This window comes from Martes martes (genome assembly GCF_963455335.1).
Source record: "Martes martes genome assembly, chromosome: 6".
Classification (NCBI taxonomy): domain Eukaryota; kingdom Metazoa; phylum Chordata; class Mammalia; order Carnivora; family Mustelidae; genus Martes; species Martes martes.
The window spans coordinates 117737799-117752764 of NC_137893.1; the positions used below are offsets into that span (position 1 = coordinate 117737799).

The 14966-nt window shown below is 53.4% G+C and overlaps 2 protein-coding genes across 3 annotated transcripts; both read left to right on the forward strand.

Moving 5' to 3' along the window:
- Window positions 1–434: 434 nt before the first annotated feature.
- ZBTB22 (zinc finger and BTB domain containing 22) lies at window positions 435–3781 on the forward strand. Its single transcript, XM_080805200.1, has 2 exons — window positions 435–510; window positions 1207–3781. The coding sequence occupies exon 2, from the start codon at window positions 1276–1278 to the stop codon at window positions 3181–3183; it is 1908 nt and encodes a 635-aa protein (XP_080661326.1). The 5' UTR covers window positions 435–510; window positions 1207–1275; the 3' UTR covers window positions 3184–3781.
- Window positions 3782–3936: 155 nt separating this feature from the next.
- On the forward strand, window positions 3937–14594 carry TAPBP (TAP binding protein). 2 transcript variants are annotated; one of them, XM_080805205.1, is made up of 8 exons: window positions 3937–4189; window positions 4308–4478; window positions 4709–4969; window positions 11644–12042; window positions 12432–12773; window positions 12875–12964; window positions 13080–13117; window positions 13483–14594. In XM_080805205.1, the coding sequence occupies exons 1-8, from the start codon at window positions 4153–4155 to the stop codon at window positions 13492–13494; spliced, it is 1350 nt and encodes a 449-aa protein (XP_080661331.1). In that variant the 5' UTR covers window positions 3937–4152; the 3' UTR covers window positions 13495–14594. The 2 variants fall into 2 exon arrangements, with proteins under 2 accessions (XP_080661331.1, XP_080661332.1); XM_080805206.1 differs by lacking the exon at window positions 13080–13117 and having other exon boundaries at window positions 4008–4189; window positions 13483–13675.
- The last annotated feature ends 372 nt before the right edge of the window (window positions 14595–14966 follow it).

Sequence of the window (14966 nt, forward strand, 5' to 3'; positions counted from 1 at the left end):
GAGTAAAAAGGCCAATCAGGGGCCGACTCAAGGTTATTTGGCCAATCCGTGCCTGGAGGAAGGGGGCGGGGTTTCAGGGGGACGGTCAGAAGCTGGGAGAGCAGGGCAATTAGATCGCGCCAACCCGCTAATGGCCACAGTTCAGGGGCGGACCCTAAGCAGCGATGGCCAAGGCCCTTGGCCAATGGGAAGGACAGGCTTACAGAATTAAAGGGAAATGAATGCTTCGGCCAAACCACCAAGTCCTGAGTTCTTCAGCAGCGGAAGAGGCCTGTTACCTTTAAGGTGGAATGAGACAGCTGTTCTTTAAAGGAGAAGTGTCCGAGTCGGCCAAGCATTGCCCAGCGGCACGGGCGGGGGTGCCCGCCTGTGCCTTTAAAGCCGGAGGGGCGGGAGGCGGAGCGGAGGCGGAGGGCGGAGGGAGTCGGCGCAAGATGGCGGCGGGAGGGGCCCAGGCTGCTGCTCTGGCCGCCGAGTGAGGGGCGGGGGGGCCCGGGGGCGCGCGGCCCGGTAAGCGGGGACGCGCGGGGTTGGGGGGCGCCTTCCGGGTGGGAGAGGAGGTCGAAGTAGCGCTTGGGGCGGAGCAGAGGGGGGCGGGGTCCGGTGTGGGCGGGGGTAGGCAGGGGGCGGGGCCGAGAGGGCCACGGGGGTGGGTCTTGGAGAGGCGGGGCCGAAAGGGCCAAGGGGCGTGTCTTGAAGGGGCGGGGCTAGAGGTAAGCCGGGGGGGGGGGCAAAGGGGGCCTTGGCTCGAGAAAGAGCTGGGTGGGGGGGATAGGCTAAAAAACACATGAAGAGGGGGATGGTTCTCAGTACAGGAGCAGACTTGCCCCCCTCCCAATAAAAGGGTGCAAAACACCAATAAGGTAAATGTTGGAAAGTCAGGCTCTCAGGCAAACGGGAAATTACAAGGAGAGGCACCCCACTCCCCAAGACCTTATTTTTCTAGTCTCCAAGGAAAGCGCGCTGGATTTGGAGTCAGGACTTATGCGTTTGCTGACACTGTCACTTACTGGCTGTGTGATCTTGGATAATCTCCTAACTTTCTGAACCTTAGTTTGCTATCTATCAAATAGGGTTGAGAGGATACCTACCTTACAGTGCTATTGTGGGGAATCGGTCAGATAAAGGGTGTGATGTTTTTAAACTGTAAAGGGAAGGACTTTGTCATTATGAGATGTTATCATTCTTCTCTCTTTTTCTTCCCAGAGACCCCCCCGGCCGCCCTCCTCCTTCCCTTGTTGCTGTGGCTGGGGGGGTACCCCCTCCCTCCACGCCATGGAACCATCTCCTCTCTCTCCCAGTGGGGCAGCACTGCCCCTGCCTCTGTCACTGGCCCCACCCCCACTGCCCCTGCCTGCAGCTGCGGTGGTACACGTGTCCTTCCCTGAGGTGACCAGTGCCCTCCTGGAGTCCCTCAATCAGCAGCGGCTACAGGGCCAGCTCTGCGATGTGTCCATCCGAGTGCAGGGCCGGGAGTTCAGGGCTCATCGTGCTGTCCTGGCTGCCTCCTCCCCTTACTTCCACGACCAGGTTTTACTCAAGGGCATGACCTCCATCTCGCTGCCCAGCGTCATGGACCCAGGCGCCTTCGAGACTGTCCTGGCTTCGGCTTACACTGGCCGCCTCAGCATGGCTGCTGCTGACATTGTCAACTTCCTCACAGTGGGGTCAGTGCTCCAAATGTGGCACATCGTGGATAAGTGCACCGAACTCCTCCGCGAAGGCCGGGCCTCGGCCACCAGCACCACCGTCACCTCTGCCGCAGCCACCTCTGCCACTGTCCCTGGGGCTGGGCTCCCATCAGGGAGTGGGGCCACTGTGGGCCCCGCCACCATGGGCTCTGTGCGCTCTCATGCCTCCAGCCGGGCCAGTGAGAATCAGTCCCCCAGCAGCAGCAACTACTTCAGCCCCCGGGAGTCCACTGATTTCTCTTCTTCCTCCCAAGAGGCATTTGCAGCTTCTGCAGTGGGCAGCGGGGAGCGCCGAGGAGGTGGCCCTGTATTCCCAGCCCCTGTGGTTGGCAGTGGGGGAGCCACCTCGGGGAAGCTGCTGCTGGAGGCAGACGAGCTTTGTGACGATGGTGGCGATGGGAGGGGTGCTGTGGTTCCCGGGGCTGGGCTCCGGCGGCCTACCTACGCACCGCCCAGCATCATGCCGCAGAAGCACTGGGTATACGTGAAGCGGGGTGGAAACAGCCCAGCACCAGCACCCCTGGTTCCCCAAGACCCAGATCTGGAAGAGGATGAGGAGGAGGAAGACCTGGTGTTGACCTGTGAGGATGATGAAGATGAAGAGCTGGGGGGTGGCTCCAGGGTTCCCGAGGCTGGAGGACCCGAGGCTACCCTTAGCATAAGTGATGTCCGGACCCTAACTGAACCTCCGGACAAGGGAGAGGAGCAGGTCAATTTCTGTGAGTCTTCCAATGACTTTGGCTCCTATGAGGGTGGGGGTCCTGGGGCAGGGCTTGATGATTCAGGGGGGCCAACCCCTTCCTCCTACGCCCCGTCCCACCCTCAGAGGCCCCTGCTTCCCTTGGACATGCAGGGCAACCAGATCCTAGTCTTCCCATCGTCTTCATCTTCCTCCTCCTCACAGGCTCCAGGCCAGCCACCTGGGAACCAAGCTGAACATGGGGCTGTGACCCTGGGGGGCACCTCCGCTGGGGCCCTGGGCATGCCGGGTGGTGCCGGGGGGACCCCTGGAGGGACAGGCAGTGGGGATGGGAATAAGATCTTTTTGTGCCACTGTGGGAAGGCCTTCTCCCACAAGAGCATGCGCGATCGGCACGTGAATATGCACCTCAACCTGCGGCCCTTTGACTGCCCCGTGTGCAACAAAAAGTTTAAGATGAAGCACCACCTGACCGAGCACATGAAGACGCACACGGGCCTCAAACCCTACGAGTGTGGCGTCTGCGCCAAGAAGTTCATGTGGCGAGACAGCTTCATGCGCCACCGGGGACACTGTGAGCGCAGGCACCGCCTGGGCGGGGGCGGGAGTGGGCCCGGACCCGGGGGCCCGGTAGGGCCAGCCCTGCCACCCAAGAGAGAGTCCCCGGGCGGGGGCGGGGGCAGTGGCGATGAGGCGAGTGGGGCCACGCCCCAGTCCAGCCGAAGGGTCTGGTCCCCACCCAGTGTGCACAAGGTGGAGATGGGCTTTGGTGGAGGTGGAGGAACAAACTGAAGGGGCGGGCTCCTGGAGGTGGCTTTCTGGATGGAGGAAGCAGGGGGCACAAGGCAGGGGTGCTGTGGCCTCAGGTGATCTCCCACCATGCTTAATGTCTTCCTTATCTCACTGGACTTGTATATATTTTGGAGGGGGGAACCATGTTGCACCATCGGCCACCCCAGTCCGTTCCTCAGCCCCTCTCCCATGACGTATCCAAGGAACTAAGTCCCCTTCCCCTCAGATGGGTGCACTGAAGCCCCCAGCTCCAGACTAGGGCACATATGGTGGGGGGAGGGAGGGGGGCCCGTGGAGCATCCTGGAGTCACAGGGTCAAGGGTCAGGTGGTTGTAGTCTGTACCTGAAGTCTGTGTTTGTGTTGTTGTGGGGACCAGGCCTTTGAGCCCCACCCTTGTCCTAGAACCCACCCCACCTCCCTAAGGACGTGCCCTATATTTCCACCCTCATCCCTCCTATCCCTCCTTGGGGGGCCCCAGCTGGATTCTCATTGAGGAGGGAGTGAAGACGAAGAGGGAGTAAGTCGTAAGAGTACATGGTTTTTATTTTAAATCTTATTTTTTTTAAATGGTGATTAAAATATTTATTGGTCATTTCACTCGGCTTACCAACAGCCCCTCTGTGTTTGCTGGGGCCCGGGCGCAGGTGGGGGAGGGCGGAGTAACTGAACTCTGGGAAGTAGAGTCTGGGGGGAGGGGGCGGAGGGAGGAGGAGCCTGGGGTTGGGGAGCACCCCGGGACCAGGTGGTGCTGTGTAGTCCAAGAGGGCGGGGCCGGCCCGAGGTCCCCTGACCAGAACCGGAGCTACTGTTTCGGGATCCCCGCCCGGCCGACGCGGAAAGCACCTGCCGCCCGCGTGCCCTCACCCTACCAGAGAGGGAACTTCCTCCGCCTCTCCTGCCGGCCTTTCAAGGAAAGTGAAAGTGAAAGGGAGAAGTGGAGGCTTCGGGGCTGAGCAGATCGCGGCGCCATGAAGCCCCTGTCTCTGCTCCTTGCCGTGGCTTTGGGTGAGCGAACCCCGAGACTCAAAGGCCCAAGAACATGGGGGAGGTGGAGGGAAGTGAGCCCACCACACGCCGGACGCGGGGGGCGTGTCGCCCCCTCACTCGCGCCCCTCTCCCCCAGCCTTGGTGACCGCCGTCTCGGCGGGACCCGCGGTGATAGAGTGCTGGATGGTGGAGGACGCGGGCGGGGGCCGCCTGACCAAGAAACCCGCCGCGCTGCTGCTGCGCCAGGGCCCGGGGACACCACCTCCCCGGCCGGACCTCGAACCCGAGCTCTACCTCAAAGTGCATGGTGAGTTACCACGGACTCGCCCTCAACTCTGTCACTTCCACCGAAACCCCCTCCTCTTTGGGTCGCGCTGTGATCTCGGGCCTCAGTTTCCCCGTGTAAAATGAGTCTGGATTACCTCTACATCTCCCACTGCCGGGTAGTTTTGTGCCTTCGGGATTCCCTGGACGCTGCTCTCCCCGCCCCTTTCCTGGCGGCGACTGCAGCAGCAACTCCCTTCTCCCGGCTCACAGATCCCGCGGGAGCGCTCCAGGCTGCGTTCAGGCGGTACCCGTCGGACGCCGCCGCACCCCACTGCGAGCTGAGCCACTACGTCCCGTTCCCCGCCTCGGCGAATTGGGCCAGGGGCCTGACCCCGGAGCAGAGCTGCCCAAGGTCCCTGGACGGGACTTGGCTCATGGTCAGCATATCCAGCCCGATCTTCCGCCTCTCCAGCCTCCTGAGAGTACAGTCCGAGCCTCAGCCCGAGCCTGCTCTCATCACCTTGGCAACAGGTAAGAGGGGCAGGCGGAGGGGGGTGGAAGTGGAGAAGAGTGGGTAGATTCTGAGGGTCAGGATCAGCCCGTGACTCGCCGTGTGAACTCGTTTCCCCAATCGGGGCTTAGTTTCCTCATTTGTAAAGGCGAGGCGGTTCGGCTGGGAGTGTTTAATCCATCTCAACAGCTTCTTCTCGCTCCTGCCGAGTTTTAAACAATCACAATCCTCCCTTTAGGGGCGGGGCTTCGTGGAGTTCCGGAGGGCTGAGCTTTGGAGAAAGCCTGACTTTCCTGTCCTGGGACCTTGACAAACTTGTAAGGGGATGGGGTTGGGAGAAGCTCAGAAGCGGGAACCTTTTTTCTTCTCTCGTTCCAGGCCTGTGTCTTGCTAGGTAGACACTGCCATCTTTGCGGTTTTCGCTTTTTCGGAAACCGGCGTTCAAGCGTCCAAGCCCCACCTGTGCCCACATCTGGAGCTGTGGCCTTTAGCAAGGCAAAGGCTCTTGCACTCCAGTGCGTCGACCCTTCTTGCCAGCCCCTTCCCTATGGCTCATGAGCACTCACTGATTCTGTGGTCACCAAATGGTGGGCTGGCCTGTGTGGAAAAGACAGGAGGCCTGATGGCTCCCACCGCCGGCATTGCTCATGAGCTGGTGCAGCGCGGTTTGACTGGCAGGGATCTGGCACTTTGCCGAGCTGAGGCTTGAGAGGGAGTGGGCGGATAAAGCAAGACCGGGGTCCCTGGGGGCTCACCGTTCTCACAGCAGAGGGTGGGGTAGGATACCAGTAGAGTCATTGGCTTCCCTCAGTCTTGTGAGGTTTTTGTTTTTGGGTTTTTTTTTTTTTAAGTTTACCTAGTTTTAGATGTAATTATCTGTATACACAATATAGGGCTCAAACTCAAGACCCGGAGATCAAGAGCCAAAATGCTCTTTGGACTGGGCCAGCCAGGTGCGTCTTGTGCCATTTTTTGCCAAACAACACAGCACAACTGGCAGGCCAACCCTCCCTTCTCCCTTCCCCAGGACCACCTTCCTGCCACCCAGAGTGAATCACCCCAGGACCAGGGAAAGGGACTCAGCTCCCATTCATCACCTCTACCTATGTGGTCCTTCTTAGTTCCCAGGCCCCATCCTAGGCAGGGGCAGAGGCAAACTGCTCCCTGTCGGGAGAGTAGTTCTCTCCAGCAGGCAGGAATATTTCACAGGGCTGCCGGCTTAACCAAGGTGGGGGGTGAGAAGATGCTTTTCTCTCTGAGTCTGTTTTTCCAGCTATAAAATGTGGATGCTATTTCCCATGTGCCTTTCTCTTTGTTGTGACTCTCAGGGGAGACACTTTGTTAATTTATTCACCGATTAAATATTTATTAGTACCAAGGAGAAATTTGAGCCCAGTTGGTTCTCAGTCCAGGCTGCAAATAAGAGAGTCCTCTTGAAAGTCTCTAAAATTGGGGTGCCTGGGTGGCTCAGTCGGTTAAGCAGCTGCCTTCAGCTCAGGTCATGATCCCAGGGTCCTGGGATCGAGCCCCACTTGGGGCTTGTTTCTCCCTCTACCTCTGCCTGATGCTCTGCCTGCTTGTGCTCTCTCTCTGTGTCAAATAAATAAAATCTTAAAAAAGAAAAGTCTCTAAAATATACTGAATTGTCCCACTCCGGGTGAATTAAATCAGAATCTCTGAGATGGTCCTGGGCACTTTTAAGGGTCAGGAAGGTGATCAGATGTAGATTCTGCTTTCAAGAAGGTTTTTGGAAGATTTGTCTTGGCTAATTGTAGAGTGGAAGATAGTTTGGGCCATGAGAGAAGTGTGGATAGGAGCCCTAGAGTGCCCCGGGTGGGAATATTTTCTGCTGCTCATAGACCCCTGGGGGTAAAAATTAGTTGCTGTGCTCAGTCTTCCTTTTCAAGCATTTCTACTTGATTGGGGATTGAAGAAAATGAAAGTGGTTTTAACGTAAAATTTAAAATGAATCTTTTAGGGGCACCTGGGTGGCTCAGTGGGTTAAAGCCTCTGCCTTCGGCTCAGGTCATGATCTCAGGGTCCTGGGATCAAGCCCTGCATCGGGCTCTCTGCTCAGCAGGGAGCCTGCCTCCCCACCCTCTGTCTGCCTCTCTGCCTCCTTGTGATCTCTCTCTGTCAAATAAATAGCTTTAAAAATCGTTAAAAAATAAATAAAATGTATCTTTTAGGGGCACAAATCATTGGTAATTTTGCTAATATACATTTATACAGTATTTCTTAGAAAATACTTTAAAATGTTTGTTGCTAAATACCTGCCCTAACATACTTCGTGTGTATGGTTTTTTAATTCTCCTCGTTCTTTTAAAACATTTATGGAAAATTTCAAAGACACGTAAAAGTAGAGAATGATTGAATGAACCTCATAGACCCATCCCCCATTTTTGTGGTTAGTAGGTTTTACCACATTTTTTGCCAACCCTTCTCCCACCTTTTTCCTTTTTTTTGTTTTTAAAGATTTTATTTATTAATTTGACAGACACACAGTGAGAGAGAGAACACAAGCAGAGGGAATATGAGAGGGAGAATGGGGGAATCCCAGAACCCTGGGATCATGACCTGAGCTGAAGGCAGACGCTTAAGGACTGAGCCACGCAGACGCCCCTGCTTTTTTTGAAGTGTTTTAAAGTATATATCAGACATCATATTATTTACTCCTAATTACTTCAGTAAGCATCTTTATCAAATAAGGACTTAAAAAAAAACCCAAACCATTGTCATAACAAACCAAACAACAATTCTTTAATATCACTTCATTTCTTGCCCATATTAAAATTTCCCCAGTTTCTCAGTGATGTTATTTTACAGTAGATTTGCTTGAATCTGGATCAAAAAGAGGTTTCTGTGTATTACATTTGGTTCTTGATCTGCTTGGATTACCATAACAAAGTATCATAGACTGGGTGTCTTAAATTTATATTCTCACAACTGTGGAGGCTAGAAGTCCCAGATCAGGTCTAAGATCAAGGTGCGAGAGGGGTTGGTGTCTGATGAGAGAGCTCAGCCCTTGTGGTTGTACGTGGCCACTTCCAGCTGTGTCCTCATAAAGAGGAGAGAAGGAGCTCTGGTGTTTTAGAGCCCTATGTTAATTATCTCATTTGATCATGATCACCTCTTCACAGCCCCTATCTCCAAATACAGTTGGCCCTTGAACAACGTGTGTGTGGAGGAGTGGGGGTGGGGGGTTGGGGGAGGCGGTCACAGGTCCTGACTTCGCCCCCAGCAGTAAAAAATCTGCATACACTTGACTGCCCCAGAATTTAACCACTCATAGCTTACTGTTGACTGGAAACCTTACTGAAAATGTAAACAGTTGGTTGACACATATTTCATGTGTTGTATGTATTACATACTGTGTTCTTAAAATAAGCTAGAGAAAACGTGTTATTAAGAAAATTAGTCACAAAAAAAAGAAAATCACAAGGAGGAGAAAATACATTTATATTACTGTGCTGTTAAAAAAACCAAACCTGCATATAAGTGGACCCTCACAGTTCAAACCTGTGTTGTTCAAGGGTCAACAGTATAGTCACATTGGGGGTTAAGGCTTTAACAAATGAACTTGGGCAGGAGTACCACAGACATGGAGTCCATAACAGTTTTGTCTCTTAAGTCTCCATTATTCTGTAATTGCCCTGCACCCCTGAAAGGCTCTTGACTTGCCACTTGTCCTGTAGAACTCCCCATATTCTGTATTTGGCTGAGTGTTTCCTCATTGTGCCATTTTCCTCCTTGTTCCTTTCCCTCCATACTTCCTTTGAATTGGATAGATTTAGAAACTTGATTAGATTTGGACTTAAATTTTTTCAGTAATGCTTTATAATAATTACTACCATTCACTTTATTTTATTTTTGTAAAGATTTTATTTATTTATTTGAGAGAGCACAAGCAGGGGGGAGCTGGCAGGGGGAGAGGGAGAAGCCAACTCCCTGCAGAGCAGGAAGCCTGACATGGGGCTTGATCCCAGGACCCTGAAGCTTAACCGACTGAGCCACCCAAGTGCTCCTACCATTCAGTTTATTAACAGAAAAGCAAAAACCTATGTAACGCAAGCTATAGAAACAGGTATGAGTTTCCTTGGGGTTCTGGGTCTGTTGAATTTATATTTGTATTTTTTGGAGTCCTGCTTGTGGGATGCACGTCTAAAACTGCTCCTTCAACCAATGTGAAAGAGTTCTGTTAGGTTAAGGGTTAAATTAAGCCATAAAACCTTCAGATTTTATTAATCCTGTGGATTGTTTTTAACAGTTCAAAAGTATGTTTCTGGATTTTGATAAATGAATTACCTACCTTTTTACTTTAGTGAACAAAAACTGTCCCATAAGGTTGAGAGAAGTTTCATCTTGTGGGGCTCAGAAGCTACGATTAAAAATTACATAATCACAGTTGAAAATTATGTAATACTTTTATGTGAAGGACCAATATTTCTGGGAAGAAGGAGCAGGAGAACTGACCTTGAGGGACACGGAGTATTTAAATATTTGGGAGAAAATGGGGAGGGACCCGAAGGACCCTTATGACCATAGCAAAGAAAGGCCCAATGATTAGAGTTTCTACTAGACACAGAAAGGGATTCTTTGGAGCTGGTTCTTGGGGTGCAAGAGAAGTCTGGAAGGGTGGGTTGGGGGCTAGATTATCAAGTGCCCTGAGATCTGGGCTTTATAGGTAACAGTGAATCATCAGAAGTTTTGTGTGTGTGTGTGTGTGCACATGTGCACACACACGCATGTCATTTTCCCAAAAGCCTGCTATTTTACTTGATTCTTACAAAGGTAGGCAAGGATCAGATCATTGGGCAGATGAGAAAAATAGAGCTTGAATGATTTTCCTGAGATACCCAGCAAGACTGTGAGGAGGATGATGGCTGTACTGAAAATAGCAACACCTAACATTTATTGAGCATTTTCTATAGCCAGGTCCTGGCATTTTATTGGCATAACCTCATTTATTCCTGTCAACAACCAAAAGAACGAGGTACTGATATCCTCCCCAGGTCACAGATGAAGAGAGCTGAGACAGAGCACTTGGGGAACTTGTCCAAGAACTACCAGCTTGTAAGAAGCCAGGCTGGGGATTGAGCCTGGCTCGTTGAGCTCCAGCTTGTGCCTTAGTTGCCTGCTTCGTTGGTAGCTGGGTTTTTTAAACAGGCACGTGACGGGCTCAGACTTGTAGCCACACTGTGTGGCTCCAGCGTGGACAATGAATTGAAGAGGGAGACTGAGGATAGGAAGACCTGAGAGGAGGTTGTAATTGTCCTTATGTATCTTGGTGAGAACTTGAGCTGGAGACAGAGGTGGGATCTCTCAGGAAGACTGAATTAGGGCCTGGTGGGGACAGCCCATGGTATGTTATATTTGCCAATTTGCTCCTTTGTCTCCCTTACTAGACCGTAAGAAACTTGAGGGCAGTCCCTGTCTCATTCACCACTCTGTCCTCTACCTTGAACATCATAGGTGCTCGGTAAATATTAGTCGAGTGAGAGAATTGGAGGACGAGTCTTAGTGACATCAAGTGTTTGCCTTTAGTGTCTGGGGGGCTACTGGTGATCCTTCATCAGGGTGGGGGAATGGGCATTGGAGCGGGGTGAGGGAATGCTGCAGAAATGCTGTTGAGTTGGGGCACGTTAAGTTGGTCTGACGGACAGTTAGATGTAATCACTGTAAACACTGGTGGCCTTACTGTATTCTGGGCCCTGTTCGAAGCACCTTCCAGATGTAGGTGTCTTTGTTATCCAGATGCCGGAACTGAATAAATCTGGTAGCAAGAGGCACTAAATGATTTAACCCTCATGACAACCCCATGAGATAGGTACTATTACCATCATTATTACTTTTTTTTAAAGATTTTATTTATTTATTTGACAGAGAGAGATCACAGAGAGGCAGGCAGAGAGAGAGAGAGAGAGAGAGAGGGAAGCAGGCTCCCTGCCGAGCAGAGAGCCCGATGCGGGACTCGATCCCAGGACCCTGAGATCATGACCTGAGCCGAAGGCAGCGGCTTAACCCACTGAGCCACCCAGGCGCCCAATTACCATCATTATTATCTCATTATTTAGGAGACTAAGCTGAGCCATGGCAAACTGAAACAACCAGCCCATGGGGCCGTATAAATAGTGGGAGAGTAGGGATTAACCAGCGCGGCCCAGCTCCAGGAACTTAACTAGCATCCCTGTCTCAGCAGAGCATAGAGGTCTGTGTCCAGGTCTAGGCTAGGGCCAGAACCTTCCAGAGTCAGTAAGTGCTCTGCACAGCACCAGAGGATTGACAGCCTGAGTTATCCCAGTCTTCTCGAGCGAACCAAGAAAGGTCTGGCTCTTTAAGGGTGGGGCATGGAGGCTGGACTGGTTCAGGCTGTGTCAGAAGTGCACTCAGCCCACTGACCCCAGAACTTGAGCGGGCTCTGTGCTCAGACCAGCCTTCAATGGCTGTGCCTACTCACTGCCCCTGTTCTGGACCTGTCTGCTCACTTAGCCACCCTGGGTCCCATGCAGGCCCAGAACAAAGGGGGATTTGCAGGGAGGACTAGAAGGTGGTCGGTATCAGAAAAGGAGGTGTCCTCTGAGGGGTGGGTGAACTTGAGTTGGGTCCTCCCTATAATTCTATTTCTCTGTTTTTTTTCCTCTTTCTTTCTGTCCCTCCTGCCCCTTCCACTCCCTCTGCTCCTCATCTTCCCCAGCTGTGCTGACTGTCCTCACCCACAGCCCCATCCCTCGGATTCAGCTGGGACAAGATGCTCTGCTGGACTTGAACTTTGCCTACATGCCCCCCACCTCTGAGGCTGCTACATCTCTGGCCCCAGGTCCCCCTCCCTTTGGGCTGGAGTGGCGACACCAGCACCTGGGAAAGGGGCACCTGCTCCTGGCTGCAACTCCAGGGCTGTGTGAGCAGATGCCAACTCCCCGAGAGGGGGCCGTGGCGTTTGCCGCCTGGGATGATGATGAGCCGTGGGGTCCGTGGACTGGAAATGGGACCCTCTGGCTGCCTGCGGTACGGCCCTTCCAGGAGGGTGCCTATCTCGCCACTATACACCTGCCATACCTGCAAGGACAGGTCACCCTGGAGCTTGCTGTACAGAGTGAGTTGGGTACAGGGATCCCCACGGGTCAACGGTGGGCACAGGGATTGGGCAACACCATGATGGCAGAGAAGACGGTGCTGCGTGAGTGGCAGGAGGTAGATGGGGGTCGCTCGGAGTCAGAGGGGCAGTGGGGGGAGGTCCCTGGGAATCTGAGTGATGGGGATGAAGGTTCTCGAATCTGAAGAATAGGACATCCCTGAGAATAAGGGTTTTAGCATGGGGTTTCCTATGAAGCACCAGTGGGAAGACAGCGGGTTCCCCATCCTGGAAGAAAAAAATCCAAACCCATCTCAGTTTGGGGGAAAGCATAGGGCAAACTAAGGGTCTCTGAGGGAGGACAGACGTGGACTGATTCCCTCCATGCTCCTTTCCTGTTTTCTCCCCAGAGCCCCCCAAAGTCTCCCTGACGCCGGCACCTCTTGTATGGGCTGCCCCCGGGGAGGCACCCCCTGAGTTGGTCTGCCACGTGTCCCACTACTATCCTTCCGAGGGCCTGGAGGTGGAGTGGGAGCTCCGGGGCGGCCCAGAGGGCAGCTTTCAGAAGGCCGAGGGGCAGAGGTGGCTCTCTGCCCTGCGCCACCACTCAGATGGCTCTGTCAGCCTCTCCGCGCACCTGCAGCCCATCCCGGTCATGGCCAAACACCATGGGGCACGCTACGCCTGTCGTGTCTACCACCAGACTCTGCCCGCCTTGGGGCGCAGTGCCGAGGTCACCCTGGAGGTGGCAGGTAGGAGTCAGGAGGAGGATGGAGCTGCCAGGGGTGGGGTGGGGGTGGATGTTGGCACCCGGGAAGATATTGAGTTCACTCTCCCCCCTTCCACCTGCCAGGTCTCTCTGGGCCCTCACTAGAGGACGGTGTGGGCCTCTTCCTGTCTGCTTTTCTCCTCCTTGGGCTCATCAAAGCACTGGGCTGGGCCGGTAAGTGTGCACCTCACTGCCACAGTGACAGTCCCTGCCTACTCCCAGTAGCCTGCCACCTATCCCTCTGCCCTACCACTACTTCATACTATCCCTTCTCAATCTCTTTCCACAGTTGCCTACAAGTCCACTTCGAAGGATTCAGAGGAGAAGGTAACAGTCCTATTTCTTTTCTTTCTATTCTCATTTGAGCATCTCCCTGTAATTCCTCACCCAGGGACTCCTCATGCAAAGTCCACCCTGGATTTGGAATTCTCACAGACCTGGGTTAACTCCTGCCACTTTGAATGTTCTACTTAACACCTCAGTTTCCTTGAGCGTAAGGATGAAAATGATTACTTAGTCGAAAGCACTCCGCCCAGTGTCTGCCAGCCAGAAAACCCACAGAAACTAGGAGCCCCGTTCCCCTGCCACCCTCTGTGCCCATGAGGGTTCATTTATCTCTGGACCAATCATGAGCATTTCACCTTGTCTTCTAAAACCTGGAATGCCTCACCTCCTTTTTTTTTCTCTTCCAGAAAGTACAGTGAGGGCACTCATCACCATCCTGGGGAAGCCGCCATCATCTCTGGCCTGAGTTACTGCAGTAGCGCCCCCAAATACTACACTATCACCTGCTCATGCTCTCTCCACCCTCTCTCCACAGAGCAGCTGGAACGCTTTATCAAAGGACACAAACCTATAGCATTTCCTTTCTTAGAGCTCTAAGGCAGTGGTTCTCAAAAATTTTTAATCGCAGGCCTGCTTATGAATTGTCAAGAATGCTAGAGAGCTTTTGGTTATGTGGATGATAAACTACAGATATTTATGCTACTAGAACTTAGTAAATTATGCTTACTAAGTTCTAGTAGCATCAATTGCTTAGTAAGCAAGCCTGCGTTCTTTTAGCTGTGAGGACAATGATGTCAGTAGACAGCTTCTGGAAAACTCTAGTGGTACAATATTTTGGAGAAAGTGAAAAAGGCAATATTGTTATGAATAGCCTTAACTTCGCACACCCACCGAAATAGTCTCCAGGACCTCCGGGACAAGGGCCACACTTGGAGAACCAGTGCTCTAGAAGCCAAATCCATTTCCTGTCCTGGCCTAGGCCTCTCCCGCTCTGGAGCCACCACTTGCCTCTTCAATCCTACCTGGTACCCTCTAGCCCTTATTTCAGTGTCACACCAATGTCGATTTTCTTTTTTTCCAATGGCTCCCACCTTCCCTGGTCTATTCCCTTTGTCTGGTCCACCCCCGCCCTTCTTAGGCTCCAGACCAGGTCAGCCTCGTTATTCCCTCAGACCAACCCGTGTCCCTTTCACCACAGTTGTATTTAAGTGATTGTGCGAGTCCTTGTCAGATGCCTGTTTTCCCTGCCTGACTGTCGGTTCCTCAAAGGCAGGAACGTGCCTGTCCCCTGCTGTGTCCCCAATCCGGCAGAGGGCCGGGCGCCCACTGGAGGGCGCTCAACACAAGAAATTAGTCCTTTTCTTGTCCTAAGAATTCAAAAGCAGGTGTTCGACCAAAGAACTACGGGATGAAGGAAGCGGCAGCTGGCCTGGGGACCTCCGAGGGGGCGGACAGTCGGCTAGACCCACGCGGAAAGCGATCTAATCGTGTGGGAATAAAGTTGTGTTTTAGTGCTCCCAACAGGGTGTCTCATTCTACCCCACGGGTCCCCTTTGCAAGCAAGCACAAAAGACTTACAGCCACCTCTGGTCCCTTCCAATTACCCCCGACCTCTCAAATGCTTTGGCGACACCCAACCCTCCGGAACAGTGGGGGTCGAGCGCCACTCAAGGCGGGCAGGACGCCCTCTAGCAGCGGGCTTCGGTGGGGCGGGGGACGGGGGGCGGGGGTAAGCCGAAGGGAGCGCGCATACCAGCGCCGGGCGCCGGAAACCCGGGAGAGCCGAACCTAGAACCGGAAGTGGCGGCTTCCTGCTCCGCCCCCTTACGAGAGGGCGGGAACCCCGCGCTCCTCGGAAAACGCGGAGTGGATTCTGGTCCGCTACACGCGT

Coding starts and splice junctions, on each gene's coding strand:
- ZBTB22 (XM_080805200.1), top strand. CDS start 1,276: ATGGAACCATCTCCTCTCTCTCCCAGTGGGGCAGCACTGCCCCTGCCT.
- TAPBP (XM_080805206.1), top strand. CDS start 4,153: ATGAAGCCCCTGTCTCTGCTCCTTGCCGTGGCTTTGG. Junction 4,970..11,643: donor TCTCATCACCTTGGCAACAG/GTAAGAGGGGCA, acceptor CATCTTCCCCAG/CTGTGCTGACTGTCCTCACC. Junction 12,965..13,482: donor CAAAGCACTGGGCTGGGCCG/GTAAGTGTGCAC, acceptor TTTCTCTTCCAG/AAAGTACAGTGAGGGCACTC.